Raw genomic sequence first — 17596 nt, 5'->3', positions numbered from 1 at the left:
CCCATGGGTGTGGCTGTTCCTACCTTGGGAACGCTGATTTTCTCTGCACGAAGAACAACTTTCAAGCTCGAGATTCCTGAGCTTCAGGGCCCTGCCCACACCTCCTGGGCTCCAGAAAGGACCCTCCAACCACCTACAGGGACCTTCCTTCATGTCTCATGGCATCTGGACCTCACTGTTCTGTGCCAGTTGGGAAAACCACCGCAAACTATCCGGAGCAGTGTCCTGGGCAGAATGGCCCCCCCGAAATTCACGTCTCCCTCGAATGTCAGAATGGGACCTTATCTATAAATAGGGTCTTTGCAGATCAAGTTTAGATGAGGTCATCCTGGATTAGGGTGGGGGTGTCCTCATAACAGAAAAGTAGAAGACAGACACAGAGGGAAGAAGGCCAGGTGACCCTGGGGACACCATGGAGCGTGTGGCCACAGGCCGGGAACCAGGGCCACCGGGAGCTGGAAGAGGCGGGAGGACCCCCACCCCCGCCGCCGGCCCTCGCGGGGAACGCCCACCTCAAGTTCAGCCTCTAGAAGTGGGAGAGAACCATTTTCTGGTGGTTAAGCCCCCAGTTTTTGGTGCTTTGTTACAATGGCCCTGAGACTCCTATAAGGAATGTTCAGAACAATTCCCAATAGGCAGGAGTCAGGCAAGTGGGTGACACTGGGTCCTTGCACTGTGTTCTCGAAGTCGCCGTCTAGCCAGTCTGCCTGAGCATCGTTCAAATGCATGTGACTTACCATTTAGTACTGACCCAGCCCAGGTGCCCTCAAGCTAGACGTTCATATGGAGCAAACAGAAAAGCTGCAAGTGATTGGCGTTCCTGTAAAAATGCAAATCGTTCCTGTCTGGCAGAAAAGATCATCCCGAAGGTTATGGTTTATTGCCCTGTGAGGGATTAACCTGTTCTAGGCCCAGTTTAGCAATCTGACTCTGGCATCTTTTTTCTTTCTCTGACCGCACGCGGCTATATCGGGGCCGGGGCGCCCTTCTGGGAACCAGCTTTGCCATCGGGCCACACTCCTGCATCCATGCATTCAATGAGACTCCGACACAGGGGCCGTTTATGTTTCTGCTGGAACTACGGTTTCAGCCTTTAGAAAAGAACGCTTTGGCAGCAGAATTTATTAAAGTGGAAAGACCAGAGAAAGTTTCAGGCAAGGTTCCATCCAGGGGCTGTTCGTACAATGTGACTCTGCCCTACTCCCCCGTCGGGAGCGGGCTCCCGGCCCTGGCATCTGGCTGGGGGCGTTTGGCCCTGATAGAGGCAGTGCTCCCAGCCCCAGGAGTGCACCGTCTTGAAGTGGGTCCCAGCCTGAGGTTGAGCAACCCCAGCCGATGCCACGTGGGCCTTCTCCAAGGCCAGCCCACACTCCAAGTTCTTGTGCAAAGCAGATTGCCGTTTTACACCTCTGAGTTCGGGCCGTTCGTTACACGGAGCTAGATAGCTCGTGTGCAGGCTGCGTGACCTTGGACGAGGAATTTAACGTCTGGGAGTCTCTATGTGTGAGATGAGGGTGAGAATACTGCCTAGCTGGGCTCGTCCTTTAAAGACTAGTAACGGGACGTCCCCTGCACCAGAGATGAAAGTCCCTTCGTTCTCTCCCGGCCAAACGTGTCATATAGAGCAATAATCATTTGCCAGGTACGGACATGTCAATTAAAAGCTGGCTGTCGCCTCTAGGTCACGGGGCCCGCAATGCTTCATTGGTCCCTCAGGGCCGTCGGACAGAGAGGCTGCAAGGAAACATTGGGGGGGCTGGGCTGTCCTCTTTCCTGCTGAGTAGTGTGATCTAGTCAAGTGGGAAAGTGCTATTTGCTGGGTAATAAAAGCGTCTTTTGTTCACGGCCCTGGAAACATATTAATGAATAACCCAGTGCGTGGCCCCTGGTGCTAGCCACGTAAAACAGTCTTTTATGTGACAAGATCAAGGTGCGATTTTCCTTTTGTAGGTTTTAGTGGGTACAGAACACCAGGCTGATCAAGGCCCCAGCAACCGGAATGAGCTTTCCCTGTGGCCCCACCGGACCCTACAGACGCTAGGGCCCAGCTCCACGCGCCGCACGACACACAGCCCAATGTCACGTGAGGCACGGAGATCCACTGCTGTGCCCTGCAGAGAGGCAGGAGCGAGTGGGGAGCTGGATGCCTCAGGGCAGGACTCGAGGAGGGGGCAGGCCCTGAGGTGGGGGCTGTGAGGGCTTGTTGGCCGGGCACTTCTCGGCAAGGCCCCTCAGTTGCTGGAACCGGCTCCTTCTCCTGGCATTAGGAGGAGGTGTGGTGCAGGATCGTGTCAGGAACCGGTGGGGGAGGGGGGCGCGGGGGGCGGTGCAGCTGGTGAGCTGTGTGACTGAGGACCCAATTTGCTTATCTCCAAGGCCTGGTATGTGGCTGGCCCTCGGGGGGGGGGGGGCATGGATGAAGTTTGGAGCTCATGACAGAGTCCTAGAGCACAGGGGCGCTGGTTGGGGGTGGGGCGGTGACCCACTTCCTCCGTTCAGATGAAATCGGGATGCCCAGTTGGGGAAGAGGGGTGACTGTGCAGGGTACAGCGCTGGGAGGAGGCTCAGCCTGGGGGAGCTGGGGTCTCCACTGAGCCCTTTCACCGTTGTTATTGTTGCCATAACGACAATAATAAGCGGTTGCCAGAGCTGACTTTTATTCTGTTACAGGTTGAACTGCACCACCCCTCCCCCACCACTTCATATGTTGGAGTCCTAGCCCCCAGTACCTTAGGAGGTGACCTCTTTGGTAAACAGTGTCATCGCAGATGTAATTAGTTATGATGAAGTCATTAGGGTGGGCCCTAGCCTAGTCTGACCGGCGTCCTCACAAGAGGAGGACCTCTGGACACAGACACACAGGGGGATGCGGTGGGAGGGGGAAGGCAGAAACCAGGCCCAGCGGCCCAGCAGCCCCCAAGACTGCCTGCCAGCCACCTGCAGCTGGGGGGCGGGGGAGGGCAGCCTGGAGCCGGCTCTCCCAGAACCTCCAGGAGGAGCCAGCCCCGCCGCACCTCCTCCGTGTGGGACATCCGGCCTCCAGAACCCGGAGCGACCACCTTTCTGTAGCTGAAGCGGCCCAGGGTGTGGGACTTTGTTGTGGTGGCCCTCACTCCTTCCTTGTCACCAGCTGAGCCCCCCCCCCAGACACCTGGGGATGCACAGCCACCCGCACAGCCTGCCGAGTGCACTCGCCCTTGGGCTTCTTGTCGTCTCAAGCTGTGTGTCTGGGCAAAGTCCAGCCTCTCTGGACTTCCGTTTCCTCATAAGGACATGACGCCGGCCTCTGCCCCTCGGTCCCTGTGAGGGTCAGCCTGGCAAGGACCCGGCAGAGCAGCCTGGATCAGGGCCTTTCGGAGCCCCCTGGGGCGGGGGCGGGGCCTGATGGGGGGAGGGCATGCCCGGGCGGGGCCTGTGTGGCGAGGGGGACCGGTCCCGTCGGTGGAGAGGAGCCCGGTCAATAACGGGCGTGGCCTTCGAGGCGAAGACGGGGCCCTGCAGCGTGGGGGCGGGGCCTGGGCGGCGGGGGCGGGGCTTGCCGCCCGCGGCCGTTCGCCGCTCGACGTGCTCGGCGCTCTCGCGGGGCGCGCTCGGCGCTCGACCCGCCGCCCTGCGTACGGCGCGCGTCCTACTCCGGGGCTCCGGCGCCGCCATCATGTCGACGGCCATGAATTTTGGGTCCAAGAGCTTCCAGCCGCGGCCCCCGGACAAGGGCAGCTTCCCGCTGGATCACTTCGGTGAGCGGCGGGCGGCCGCCGGGCTCCTGCGCCGAGTCTCGGGTCGTGGGTCTCCTCCGGTGGCGCCGTGCGGCCCCGTGGGCGCTGGCGTCCGCACGCGGTTGCAGGTGGGGAAACTGAGGCCCGCCGCGGCCCACCTCCACCACCCCGGGGGCGGGCCTGCGGGAAGAGGGGCGACAGGTTGCGGAGGACGTCCCGAGGGAGAGCGTTGCCGGCGTCCGGGGGACCCGCGCCCAGCCTCGCACAAAGCCCGCAGGCTGTCAACCTGGGCCTCGCGCGGACCTAGAAAGTCCGCTGGTCGCCGCACGTGTGCGGCCGGAAGTCCGCGTTTGGGGTGAGCCTCTGTGCGAGCCAAGGCTCCGGAAGTGGGTCCGCAGATTTGTCTCGTAACCGACGCCTTCCCCTGCAGTGTCCCAAACACGCAGCGGAGGGGCGGTCGCCGCACCATGGGGCACGCGGTAGGCTCGTCCTTTCCAGCGTGAGTGTGAAGGAGACTCGTTCTGGAAGGACGGCTGCGGGTGCGCGTGCTGTCCCACCGCGTCGCGTTTTCACTTGAAAACTCGGTGCTTTTTTCCTTTTCGTTCTAGGCGAATGCAAAAGCTTTAAGGAGAAGTTCATGAAGTGTCTCCGCGACAATAGATTCGAAAATGCTTTGTGCAGAAGTGAGTCGAAAGACTACTTAGAATGCAGAATGGAGAGGCAAGTACCTGCTGGCAATGAACGACTTCTGGAACCTCCCAGCACTCCCATGGAAGCTTTTTTTTTTTCCCCAAGAGGTCATTGCAGCGGGCCTCATTCATCCCCCAGGTTCCAAGCCTTTGTCTTTGAGAACGTAGAGTGGCTCGCCCCTGGAACGGAGGCCTGCCAGATTCAGTGGCACTGAAGGTTTCACAGTCATGGGGACCCTGCGGAGAGGGAGCGCGTCTTACGGGGTTGCATTCCTGAGTGTTTTCTTTGCACATTTGGGAGCTGCTGACCCGTCATTAAGGTTTCAGAATCGTACATCATAAAAATGCTGACGGAGTCAAAAGATGTGCAGGTCGTGGGCACAGGGTTTCTTCCTCTCACGTTCTCAGACCATAAAAATACCGTTTGGTTCCACGTAGCTCAGCAGTGCCTGAAATATGACAGGGGAGACAATGGGCCATTCAGAAACGGTGAAACATGGAGGTTTGTTCTGTCCTGACCAGAACTGACCAGTGCTCGCTTTTTTTTTTTTTTTACGTTTATTTGTTTTTTTTTTTGAGACAGAGAGAGACAGACCATGAACGGGGGAGGGTCAGAGAGAGGGAGACACAGAATCGGAAACAGGCTCCAGGCTCTGAGCCATCAGCCCAGAGCCCGACGCGGGGCTCGAACTCACGGACTGCGAGATCGTGACCTGGCTGAAGTCGGACGCTTAACCGACTGCGCCACCCAGGCGCCCCTTGAAGTTGGTTTCTGACCGCGTGTGAGGGTGTGAGCAGGTCACCTGCTCCCGTGAAGCTCAGGTGAGCCCACAGTGGCCAGCACACGCAGGCAGCCGCTCCTGCTGGGAGCTGCTCCAGAGAGTTGGGCCGTCTGGGTCCCCAGAGAGGTTCTTGGCTCGTCTGGCAAAGGACAGCAGAAGGGTTCTGACTTTTCTCCCCATGTGACCCTGGAAGTGGGCTGTCTGCTCTCCACGTGGCCACGCCTCGCTCAGCACAGCCTCTGGAGACCAGCCTGCCCTGAGGCCTGCTGAGGTCAGTGGGGACGGGGTGGCGGCGGGGGGGGTGCAGCTCGCTTCTCCGTGAGTTCCGTTATTTCAAGCGGTTTCTCTGGTTGGTCCGGTGACATTAAGACCAATGTAGGGGGTACATGTGTGTTCACACTCGGTCGGTGATTTTGGCTCTAGACTTTTGGATGGTTTTCAGTTCCAAGTCCATGACCATCCAGGTTCAGTATCGAGACTGCACATTTATTTCCCTTCCCACTTTTTGTAAACCTTTTTATTCCTTTCATGCTGAAATCCCAGACGTTATTTACTCCTACGAACGTCCATAGGCATCTTTCTTTTAATGTTTGTTTAGTTTTAGGTGGGAGGGAGGCAGAGAGGGAGGGGACAGAGGATCCGAAGTGGGCACTGTGCTCAGAGCCCAGTGCGGACCTCGAACTCCTGAACCGTGAGATCGTGACCTGAGCCACAGTCGGACGCTCAACCAGCTGAGCCACCGGGCGCCCCACCATATGCATTCTTTGTAGAAAACTGGACCACAGTGAGATTTTAGAGTTGCCTCTTGAGGACTTGGGCGTCTCAGCTCGACGTGGAAGCGTGTGTGCGGTTTGGGTGTGGATCACACTCTCGTGGGAAGAGCTGTTAAATCGGGGAGGACTTTGTTGGCCAAGAAAACAGCAAGTACACTGTGATCTTGATCTGAAGCCTCTGTGATCTTTTGACTTTGAGTTCCTGCCCCGTGCGGTGGGCATCCGGGGGCTGTGCCACACACCCTGGCGTGCGATCCGGGCCTCCTGGCCGGGCTGGAGGAGGCCCGGCGCACGCTCCTTGGAAAGCCTCAGGTCCTAAAAACCTGCACTGTCCCCTTATGCTGAAGGGGAGGCGTCCACGTCATCCTTTTGGCTTTAGAACTCGGTAATCGTTGGATTGTTGTTGTTGTGTCCTGGCCACAGAGCTGGATTTTGTGAAGACTCACACGTCTGTAGAAGGGGCCTCTTGAACTGCGTCTCATTGAGCTTGTAGTGTTTTCCCCCTCGCTCCCTGTTTGCTGCTGAACACACAGGTCCTTCCTGTCGTGTCTCGAGGAGCACTGCTGCTCCCCATGCTCCTGGTGCCCCCAGCACACTCACGTTCTGCAGCGAGACGTCTGACGCAGGTCCCGCGGGCCGCGCTCCTCGTGGATGCTCCGGTGCAGAACTGCTTCTGCCTTTCCGGCTTCTAGAGGCGCCCACGCCCCCTCGGCTCGTGGCCCTGCTCCCTCTGGAAGCCGGCGATGCCGTGTCTCTGGCCCGTCCTCCCCCTCCGTCCTTCTGACCAAAGCCAGCGTAGGCTCTCTGATTTTAAGGGTTCCCGCGTTTGCAGCTGAGTCCGCCTGGGGAGTCCGAGGCGGTCTCCCCTCAGCACCACCTGGTCGGCTCCTGTGTTCCGCCTCATCCCATCCCCCTTTGCCGCGTAAGGACACAGATGACACAGTCAGTCTGGTCTACAAGTGGACTTTGTACCTTTCAGCGGATTCCAGCTTTTTGTAACGGAAATTGCCGTGCAATTGCGTGCGCGCACCAGTGGAGGGAACGCAGCGCCGCGGCAGCTGCCCACTCCCCCGTCCCCGCGGCTGGAGCCCTCGAGGGCACGGACCCTAAACGCTTAGTTTCGTTCTCAGTGGGGACGGCCTGGACAGCCCTTGTGAAGCTTGGGTAGAGGTCATCTGCCAGGTTTTGTATTTCTGCAGGAGGGTAGCCGGCTCGCCTGGAGCCCCACAGAACCCGCAGAAAGTGGGTCGTCTGACCGGTGACCAGGTGACTCACGGTGTCCCTCGGTTCCCAGCGTGCTGGCTGAACCCTGGCTGCCTGTGCTGGCCTGCCGGGCTTGCGGGGGGTGCGTGAGCTCAGCGGTGTGTCGGGGGGGGGTCACAGCGCCAAGTGATGGTGGCTTGGCGCGGCGGGCGTCCCCTTTCCCGCCCGGGCCTGTTGGTTCCTGCAGGGACACTGAGCTCCCACCAGCAAGCAGGATGGACAGGTGGCCCCCAAGAGTTGGACCTATCCCTGCCCCCCCTCCCCCCCAAAAACGAAGCAGAATGAAAGCCAGGCCCTCCCGCCCTGGAGTGTGGGCAGTGAGAGGCTGGACGGGGACGGCTGCAGCCCAGCAGGTGCTCTGGGACATCTCGGTCTTCGAGGTCCTGACTTAAAGAGACATGGTGAGGGGCTGGCACACGGCTGGGCACAGGGAGCGGGAGCACAGTGGACACGGCTGCCGGCCAGCTGTGGGGCCACGGCTCGGGCCGTGTGGGGCACGGGGCCTGGGGCAGCAGTGAGAGGAGACAGAGCTGGTGGGCCACGTGTCCCAGTGTTTCTGAGTCACAGGTGAAGCTCACAAGTGCAGTGACCCTTGGACGACACGATGTGAACGGGGCAGGTCCACTTACCACCCAGATCTCTTGATCCGTGTAGGACCGTGTTGTAAACGTATTGCTTCCTGACCATTATCTTAACGAGCTTTTTTTGTCCGGCTGACCTGTTGGTAAGAATACGGCCGGAAGACACACGACACGCAAAATGCACGTTGTCGCTGAGGCTTCTGGTCGGCGGGGGCTGTAGTCCTTAAATTCTGGGGAGTCAGGAGTTAGGAACGGATTTTCGACTGTGCAGGTGAATGGTGCCCCTAACCTGTGGCTTGTTCAGGGGTCACTTTACCAAGTGAAGTCTGTCCTGTCCCCGCCCGCCCTGTCCGGTGCATCTTCCCAGCGACCTGGAGGCCGGTTTGAGGTTGGAGCCCTCGAACGGGACACACGTCTGCCCCAGACTGGCACCCGGCGGGGGGCTCGCGGCGGTCTGCCCGCTTCCTTCGGGGTCCCGGCTCCACCCGGCACCCCAGGGGCTTCGCACACTGTCCGCCAGCGGCCGTCCGTCCGGAGTCCAGAGGCACGGGTGTCAGCTGGGAGGAGGAGGGCGCAGAGAGGCCCTCGGGGTCCCGGGGGCCTGGGTCCAGCGGTGCCACCGGCCGCAGGCAGTTGGGATGGGAGCGAATGCGCAGGCCTCGCACGGACAGTGCTGTTCGTTTTTGTTGCAGGCAGCTGATGGCACAGGAGCCCCTGGAGAAACTGGGATTCAGAGATTTGATGGATGGAAAACCAGGGGCAGGAACTACCTCCTGATGGGTAGAAGTCCATCCACCGGCTGCTGGCTTGTCCAGGGTGGAGCGTGTTGGGCGACCTTGTCAACTGACGGTTTATGGTTAGGTGCTGTGACTTCAGAAGAAGTTTCTGGAACGCCCTCCTTGGCGGAAACCTCTCCTCTTGATGTCTCCCAGGTTATTTTGAGAAGCGATTGTCCCCTTTAGGTCTCATTTTCCCCAGGAGCCTTAGATTTTATCTTTACATTGAGAGAGTTCCTAGGGAGGCCTGTGGCGGGTGGGAGGAAGGCGAGCAGAGTCACGCCCGCTGCGCGAGGGGACACGCGGCCATCCGCGACGCGGTGACTCCCTCTGTGATATCGTCCGTAGCTTCTCAGTACTGACATGCTGAATGCTAGCGGTTTCAGCCCATCACATAGACGCTGCCCGAAAACCATTTCCTGGCAAAATGGTTTCCTTCTGTGCCCATTTATTTCCCGTGTTTTTTTTTTTTTTTAAGCAAAATATAAAATATAAACTTGGAAATAAGATTGTTAACTTTTGACATATTTGACTTACTCGTTTTTTTTCCTGGTAGTGCCTGAAACACCAGTATCTTTTTTTTTTTAATTTTTTTAACATTTTATTTATTATTGAGAGACAGAGCATGAGCCTGGGAGGGGCAGAGAGAGGAGCAGACGCGGAATCCGAAGCAGACTCCAGGGTCTGAGCTGTCAGCACAGAGCCTGACGCGGGGCTCGAACCCACAACCCGTGAGATCATGACCCGAGCCGAAGTCCGACGCCCCACCGACTGAGCCCCCCAGGCGCCTCGAATCACCAGTACCTTTGAACCAGAGGCTCATTTTCAGACCTATGTGCATGTACATAAAGCCAGTTCAATTTCAGTAACTCATTTATTGTAACTCTGGAAGTCCGGACTCTTGTAGTTTGACTTGCACACGTGGTCTTCCGGTGTGTTGCTGTGAGAACACTCATGTGCACGCGCCATCGGCACTGGCTTCCAGGGCCTCTGAGCACACATCAGGGCAGGGTCTTGTGGTGTCCTGTCTCACCGACCAGGCCCACAGCGGCAACGTCCAGGAAGGTACCAGTTTGCCTACAGTCAGTTAGACCTCACGCGTACCCAGATGCCGAGCCGGGACCCTGGGCCGGTTCGGATGTGGCCGGGGTTCAGATCCACGAACCGGGTGCTGAGTGTGTGGGGTCTGGGCCCAGCACTGCCTTCCCTGGCTCCCGGCCAGCCAGCTGACTTTTGTCCTCACGTGGCTAACGGAAGACGGCAGTCGGAGGATCCTGGGCACATCCCCACGTGGACAGCGACCCCGGTGGGGACAGCCAGCTGTGACCCGTGTCTGGGCTCCCAGAAGTCACCTCCACCCCTGCCTTGGCCATGGCTGGTAAGAGGCGTCTTCGCGTCCAGTCCTCTGCCTCGAGGCCCCTGTTTTCCGTCCTTCGGTGGCATGGTGCCTCTTGCTCAGACCCTGAAGCAGGTCCCTCCCACGTGAGTCCTTGTCCTCGGGGCTCACTCTGGACCTCCTCTTGCGTCACTGGTTGGGCACCACCGGCTCCCTTCTGCAGTTTCCGCGGAATACTGGGTCTGCCCTCCGCTGGAGTCGTACAGGTCTTTTGTGTCCGTGTCTAGTTTATGAGGTGTCTTGGCTTTTACCGCCAAGCCGAAAATCAGGTCACGAGAGTCCAGTTATATCCGCGCAAGGGTATTTGCCGTACAGATCACTGAGGCCATGCAAATGCCCACACTTGCGAGCCTTCAGTGACCTGAGGCCGGTCCACACGGTTCACTGGTGCAGCCACGGGCGGGTGCAGGCGGGGCGGGGGTTGGGGAGGTCTGCGCTGACGCGGAGTGACTCCATGAGAAAGGCAGCCTCCAGAAGCATCTATGGTATCGTTAACAAGAAAGTCGCAGGAAGCTGGAAGCGTCTGTGGGTTTGTGCAAACACGAAATCGAGGAAGGAGAAACCGGACGCTGAGAACGGTCAGCAGCGTGTAGTGTGGCTCAGAGTCCCAGCCGTCTGCCCGTCTCACGTGCGCAGAAATGAAGCCGCGGTGGTGGCCCAGTCAGGTGGCGGGGGGAGGGGGTTCCGAGCGGCGCACAGCTGGGGCAGAGCGTGGCCGGAGTGGACAGCAGAGGTCAGCCTGGCGCTGGGGACGAGGAGACAGGCTGTGTCCTCTGGGCAGTGGTTCACCCTCCCCAGCTCTGAAAGGGAGCGGGAGAGTGCAGACTGGGTCCTGCTTGTGTCACAGGTGTAGGTGGCCGCACAGAGAGAGACTCGGCTGCGTGTGTGCATCCACACACGTGTGCCGGCCAGCTCTGAGCACCCGGGTCCTGGAGCTGCGACACCGGAAGCGGGAACCAGGCTCCTGGGGGGACAGCTGACGCTGGGGCCAGTGCCCGAAAGTCCACGCCGAGCCTGGACCATTTTGTGTCCGAAAGTAAGGGATTCCTGGAAGAATGAGGGGGCACGGCCACGCCACGGAGCCACACATGGGCCAGTTGGAACAACACAGTATTGTAGTGGGTTGTGGTCCTCAGAACAAATGACTGTCCAGGAGTCCACACTCATAAATAATTAACGGAGGGCGCCTGGGGGGCTCAGTCGCACAAACCGACTCTTGGTTTCGGTCCAGGTCATGACCTCTCGGTCGTGGGATTGAGCCCCACGTCGGGCTCTGTGCTGATGGCCTGGATCCTGTTGGGATTCTCTCCCTCTCGTTCTCTGCCCCTCCCTGGCTCACTCACTCCCTGTCAAAAATAAACATTGAAACAATTTTCATAATTAATGGAATAAATGTGTCAGGGAGGGAGGGACAGTGCCCGTAGTGGCACTGGGGACAGCAGTCCCTCCACAGCGGCAAGGGGTGCGGATGGGCCGCCCGGGGGCCTCCCCTCAGGGCGCCCAGCACTTACAAAGGGAGCCATAGGGTCAGTGTGGTCACTTTAGGTGCGTGGTCACCACTTGGTGACCTGCCCACGGCTGCTGCCCCCATCTGATGCCCCGAGAAGACCATATCCTTCTGGGGTTTTCTTACCAGAAATGGTCACCTCTGTCCATTGAGCCAACGCCAAACTGAACACGTTCTGCAGAGTGAGGACCAGGTGCTTTGGGAGCGCCAGGGTCCTGAAAGATAAAAACTGAGGAGGGGTCCAAGGAGACTGACTGCCACGCGGGCCCTGGGTCAGGGCGGATGGTGGCAGGCAGCCCGGGAGGCCTGGCGACCCACAGGACGCTTGGATTCTTGTTCTATGATGACGTAAGATGTTTGGGGAAGCTGGACGTATGAACTCTTGTCCAGTTTTTGCAAATTTTTGGAAGTTCTAGGGGCACCCTCGTGGCTCAGTCGGTTAAGTGTCCGACTTCAGCTCAGGTCACGATCTCACGGTTTGTGAGTTCGGGCCCTGTGTCCAGCTCTGTGCTGACAGCTCAGAGCCTGGAACCTGCTTCAGATTACATTATTTCAAAATGAAGAAAGTATGTGGCATCAGATTCTGCGTAGTCTAACTGTACGTGATTGAGAAAATTCTCGCTCTGAAACGCATTCAGTGGATTTCGCAGCAGGTGACGTGACTCAGTGGTGTCAGCCCGGGGAGAGGAAGTGTGGGGAGAGAGCCCAGCTCTCTTCGAAGGAGCAGCGGTCGGCATCGCCTTGGACTTCCCAGATCAGAGTCGCTAGCCACGTGGCACACGTCCGTGCCGGACGTGTGTCCGCTTGAGCAAAGCCACCTAGGCACTTGTCACAAAAAGCCACCAGCCATATTCAAAGGTGCCCACGGGTGACCTCCAGGATGTTTTCCAAGTGTCCTCATGCAGGAGACGGCTTTCCCCGCCCACCGTGGTGAGGCCTAGGCCCACAGCCGCCTTCCCCGAAGATGAGCCCTTCCCCGGTCTGCCTCCCTCCGGCCCCTCGGGTGGGCGCGCTGGATGTGCCCGTGGCCTCAGCCGCACGATCGTGTCCGGAAGCGCTCAGGACGCAGCCCTGGGGTTCCCTCTGCCCCGCCGGCCCTGTCCCTCCCACTGTCACGAGCAGGACAGACTCCCCTCCACGAAGCGTCCTGTGCTCACGTAAGTCACCACAGACCCAGTGGCTTAAACAATACAGGTTTATGTTTATGCTCTGACCGTCCACAGGTCAGAAGTGTAGATGGGCCCATAGGGCCGCGTTTCTTCCGGGGCTCTGGCGAGAGTCCGTCTCCTTGTCTTTCCAGCTTCTAGAGGCGCTGGCGTTCTTGGCCCGGGCCTGTCCTTGAGGGCGGTGCCTTCTCTCTGCCCTGACCTTCCCCCCTCTCCTGTCTTCTCCCTGACTCTGACCCTCCTGCCTCCTTACAGGGATCCTCCTGTTGACAATGCTGACCCAAATAATCCAGGGTCGCCTGCCTGCTCAACCTCCTTACCCTAATCACACCCAGAAAGTCGGATTCACGGGGTCGAGCCAGGGATGGGGCATCGGACCGCGTGGGCCTCGGGGCCGAGCAGCTGGCTGGTGGGAAGCTCGCGCAGGCCTGTGCCCAGAGGATGTGCTTTTGGGCAGCTGTGGGGTCTGTCTCCCCTGCAGTGACCCCATCACGGGTGGAACTTGCTCAGGGCTGCTGGAATCCCATATTTTTCTGAGGTCTTTGTCACTGGTCGTTACTGGATTTGCAGCCACTCTCGCTGGTGACGACAGAGAATGAGTATGGCTTAATAAACGGGATCAGAAGGTCAGAACCGGCCTTTGCACGTATGACATGACCCCTCTTCCCGTAAAGCGTCTCTCTAGACATTTCCGGATTCGATGTAGACGCGAGAGAGGTCTGGGATCCCATACGGTGAGCGTTCACAGTGCACGTCCACGTGGCGGGCACGTCTGGACGGACCTATGTGGCTTTCCTCCAAGTATTTTTCTTTATGGCTGTATTTTATAACAAGCGTGTATCGTTTTTATAGAAACAATCGTTAGTTTAAAACTGCTTGTGTTTGGCCGTAATTTTATATAACCTATAAATTACGTGCTTGTGGTTGTAATTTTATATCGTGCGTGAATACTGCCCGGTTTCTTTTTCCTGGTAAAACTGTGCTGGTTTTGGGTTGAGATGCAGTTCTGCGAAGCACACAGGGCTGGCCTGATGTCCCCAGTGGTCACTTGATGGAGTCTTGGAGGGGAGGCGTGGCGGTCTGCTCCGGTCCCCCCCCCCCCCGTAGGAAGGCGGGAACACCGTCACAGAGCCAGCCCTCCGACGCCTCCCCAAACGAGAGCCCCTTCCTGTCTGTGCTGCCTGCCTCCTGCTGGTCTCTACCGGGAACCAGAGTTCAGTGCTCGCTCGTCATCCCACCCACCTGGCATTTGGATTCAGTCTTTGAGTGAGATTATTTACGGGTGAAAAGGCAGGGATTTTATGACTGCAAGAGGCAGTGAAGAACTTTCTATTAATCCACAGAAGTGACTCTCCTATGAGGAAAATTGTGAATCTCTAGTCTTTGGGAAGAATGGAACCAAATTCACACCTGCCGCACACAGAGCTTTGTGGGGGAAGGGACACCTCCTGGGGAGAAGGGTCCAGGCCTGGCGTCAGGCATTGGTCATCAGCTTGGGCTGTCACGGCCCTCCTGCTGGTGGCCCGGTGGCCTGGAAGGACGTTGTCCACCAGCTTTCATTAGGGGACACACCATGTGGCTGCACCTGCCACGCTCTCCGGGGCGTCCCAAGGCGTTAGGGAGCCCGGAACCACTGTTGTGTGGGGTTTGTCCGGTGCTCGGGAAGGTGGAAGCCTGGGAGCTTCTGTGCGGGTGTGGTGGCACTGCCTTTTTTTTTTTCTTTTTTTAATGTTTATTTATTTGTTTTGAGAGAGAGAAAGAGACAGCAAGCGGGGGTGGGGGGCAGAGACAGAAGGGGACAGAGAATCCCAAGCGGGCCCCTCGCTGTCACTGCAGAGCCCGATGTGGGGCTTGAACTTAGCAACCATGAGATCACGACCGGAGCTGGAATCAGGAGTCGGACGCCCAACCGACGGAGCCCCCCACGCGCCCCTGTGGTTCTGCTTGAAAACACCCGTCCGCTGGCCTGTGTGGAGGGCAGGTCCGGGGGTGCTCAAGGTTGGGGCAGACAGGTCCTTCCTGCTGCTGGGCCAACGGGACCCAGAGCTGTGAAGGCAGGTGGGGCGGGTCCGGCCTGCGTGCACGCCACCTGCCACCCGAAAGCCATGCCGACTTCTTAACCAGGGCAGCAGGCCTCAGGACTCTTGTCCCCTCCCCAGTGAGCACCCTCCTGCCTCTCGTCCAGTTGGCTCTTTCTTCTTCCTGGTACAGGCCTGTCTCCCTGGGCTGCCTGACCACCTTGTCTGGCGTCCTGTAGTCAGGACTGGCGCGTCTCCCTGTGCACTGTGCCCACGGCCTCTCCCGGGCCTGCAAGGACAGGGCGGTTCTGGTTCCGTGCAGGCTCCCGGGCAGCTCCTGTGACAGCAGAGTCGGCTCCCGGAGCCGCCCCATCAGGTGGGGGCCGTAGGCCGGAGGGAACCCTCCAGGCCCCACTGGGCAAGCACAGAGCTGAGAGGTCGGGTGAGCTGCTTGGTGTCCAGCCGGCCGGCAGGCCCTGCACGGGACCCAGCGGCAGCTCCAGCAGGAGAGCGGTCGCCCTGAGACGGACGCGGGCCCAGCCCGAGTGGCTTCTGCGCTCCGAGAGGAGGGACTGATGTCCGGTCTGCAGCCTCTCGGCTCTGATCTCTGATCGATGGTCACCGGGACGGGCTGTGGCCGGGGGAGCCGTCCCCTGGCGGAGGGAGCGTGCCCAGCCACTTCTCGGGAGCCCCTCTGTCATGGCTCAGGCACTTACACTCTCGCGTCATGTGGACCATTCCCTGGGGTCCTTTCGCCCTGCCCGCCCTGTCCCCCACCCCCGGCCTGGGCCCCTTCCCTCCTCTGGGTGGACATCCCTGATTCTTCCAGGCCAGGCCTGCGTCCCCGCTGCAGTCTCAGGGGGGCCTGCGTCCCCTCGGCAGACGGCGGGGCAGGCGGCGCCCAGTGACGACGCAGGAGCAGGTGACTTTGTGGGTGCTGCCCGAGGACGCTCCAGCAGCGCTGAGGTTGGCTGCCAATGCCCAGGAAAGCAGAATGTCCCTGTAAAGCAAGTCCTCTTGCCCGTTTGGTTCCTTTTTTAAAAATTTTTATTGGGATAGAACCGGCATCCCACAAATTCACTTTTGGAAGAGCACAGTTCACAAAGTTGTGCGAACATCTCTCACTGGAGTGCTTTCTTTGGGTAAGTTCCATGCCCAGCATGGGGCTTGAGCTCACGACCCTGAGACTGAGAGGCACACAGTCTCCTGCCTGAGCCAGCCGGGCGCCCCAGTGCCTGCTTGGTCTCCTGTCATCACCCTTCTTCTCCCTGAAGTCGGAAGGCAGCCACCAGTCTCTGGGAAGCTATGGATTTATTGCCGAGCCCTGTGGGGAGGGCTGCAGGGGCGAGGGCGGGATAGCGCCTCGTTCCTGAGCCTGCCCCAGTTCCAGGCTGTCTCAGGGCTCGGACCAGCCTGTCTTGCCCTCAGTCCAGTGGAACCCCAGAGTGGCGTGGCCACTTCAGATCCTAGGACACTCTCTGCACCCTCTCCGCCTTGGGAGTGGGGTGCGTCTCTGTCCCTGCCCCTCCATCTGGGACCTTTAGAGGCAGCTGAGCTCTGAGGAAGCCCAGGTGCATTTCCAGGGGGAGCCCACGCGGAGCGGTCAGGGGACAGGAGGAGGGGCGCGTGCCCATGGCCCCCGGGGCCGGCACTGCACCTGAATTCCCGGGACCCCGGAGCCTGGTCGTGCTGTCTCGGCCACGGCATGTCCCGGACGGGTCACCGGAGGAGGGGAAGGAGGTGGGACAGGAAGTTACTTAGAAGGGGCACAGGGATCGTGAGGCGGGAGATGTATCGGCAGAGATGATCCCACCACCCTGACCGCTGTGCTCCGCCATGACACGGGCGGGGGGGGGAGTTCTGGGGAAAGAGCTCCCGGGCCAGCGTTCTGCTTGCCACCTTCCAGTTTGGGATTTCATCGACTACCACCCCGCCCAGCACAGGACAGCCCTGCGCTTCCTGGGGGACAGCCGGCTTGTGGGTCCTGGGGGGGGGGGGGCGGCGAAGTCAAGGCTGGAAGCTTGGGGCTGCAGGTGCTGGGCCCAGGAGGCTCGGGCGGGCGGGCGGTATTGGGAGGACAGGGGGTCCGGGACGGGTGTGGGGGCTGGGCGGCTGCCACTTGGGGCTTTCAGGGTTGGTCCGTGGGGCTGGGCGACTGTGCCCCCGAATTACAAAAGCCCAGTAATGGGGCAGGGGTGGGGGCCGACCACTCGGAGGAAACCAGCTCTCCCTTCCTCCCGTTGGCCTGCAGGGCCAGCGGCACCACGGGACAGAATGTGGTGGCGTGGCGGCCCCTGCCGGACAGTGGCGACACCGCAGCGCCTGAAGAGGGCCACCTAGGGGGGACCGCGTGCACAGTTTTCCCCACGCTCCAGGAACTGCAGATAGGACCAGGGCTGTGCATGCCTGAGGCCCCAGGTCTTCCTGACCTGACGGCCAGGCTGGGGGCTCAGGGGCTCAGAGAAGGGGAGCCTCAGCTGCCCGCCACCGCCCCCGTGCCAGCTCCCCCGTACACGTCGGGGCGGTGCAGAGCAGGTGCACGCCCGGTGCCTGGCACCAGAGGGGAGTCCGTGATGGGTGGCAAGGGGCTCGCCGCACCCACAAACTGTGATCTGGGGGTAGTAGGAGCCCCCCTCAGAGGACACCCCCCTGGGGACAAGAGGGTCCCCGTGAATGAGGGGGCTGGGAGGAGGGCTCAGGCCAGGCCTAGGGGCCTTCCTGCCCCTGGGACCCAGCTCTAGGCTGCAGGTGTCTGCCCGGGGCCGCGGTCTCCTGAGGCACGCAGCCCTGTGGCCCCTGCTCCTCCAGGCCTCTCTTCTCCTCTACCCTCCTTCCTCCTCCCTCCCCCCTCCTTCCTCCTCTCCCCCTTCCCCTTCCCTCCTCCTCCCTCCACCCTCCTCTCCCCCTCCTCCTCCTCCCTCCACCTTCC

At 59.9% G+C, this 17596-nt stretch overlaps 1 protein-coding gene across 2 annotated transcripts; it reads left to right on the top strand.

Moving 5' to 3' along the window:
- Positions 1-3601: 3601 nt before the first annotated feature.
- On the top strand, positions 3602-9105 carry COX19 (cytochrome c oxidase assembly factor COX19). Of its 2 annotated transcripts, XM_040455689.1 has the most exons (3): positions 3607-3737; positions 4325-4436; positions 8497-9105. In XM_040455689.1, the coding sequence occupies exons 1-3, from the start codon at positions 3656-3658 to the stop codon at positions 8579-8581; spliced, it is 279 nt and encodes a 92-aa protein (XP_040311623.1). In that variant the 5' UTR covers positions 3607-3655; the 3' UTR covers positions 8582-9105. The 2 variants fall into 2 exon arrangements, with proteins under 2 accessions (XP_040311622.1, XP_040311623.1); XM_040455688.1 differs by lacking the exon at positions 8497-9105 and having other exon boundaries at positions 3602-3737; positions 4325-5028.
- The last annotated feature ends 8491 nt before the right edge of the window (positions 9106-17596 follow it).

The sequence above is a fragment of the Herpailurus yagouaroundi genome, unplaced genomic scaffold (assembly GCF_014898765.1).
Source record: "Herpailurus yagouaroundi ecotype Mexico unplaced genomic scaffold, PumYag 216, whole genome shotgun sequence".
In the NCBI taxonomy this organism is placed as follows: Eukaryota; Metazoa; Chordata; class Mammalia; order Carnivora; family Felidae; genus Herpailurus; species Herpailurus yagouaroundi.
Note: the sequence above shows the minus strand (reverse complement) of the source record. Positions and strands in the feature narration are given on the sequence as shown.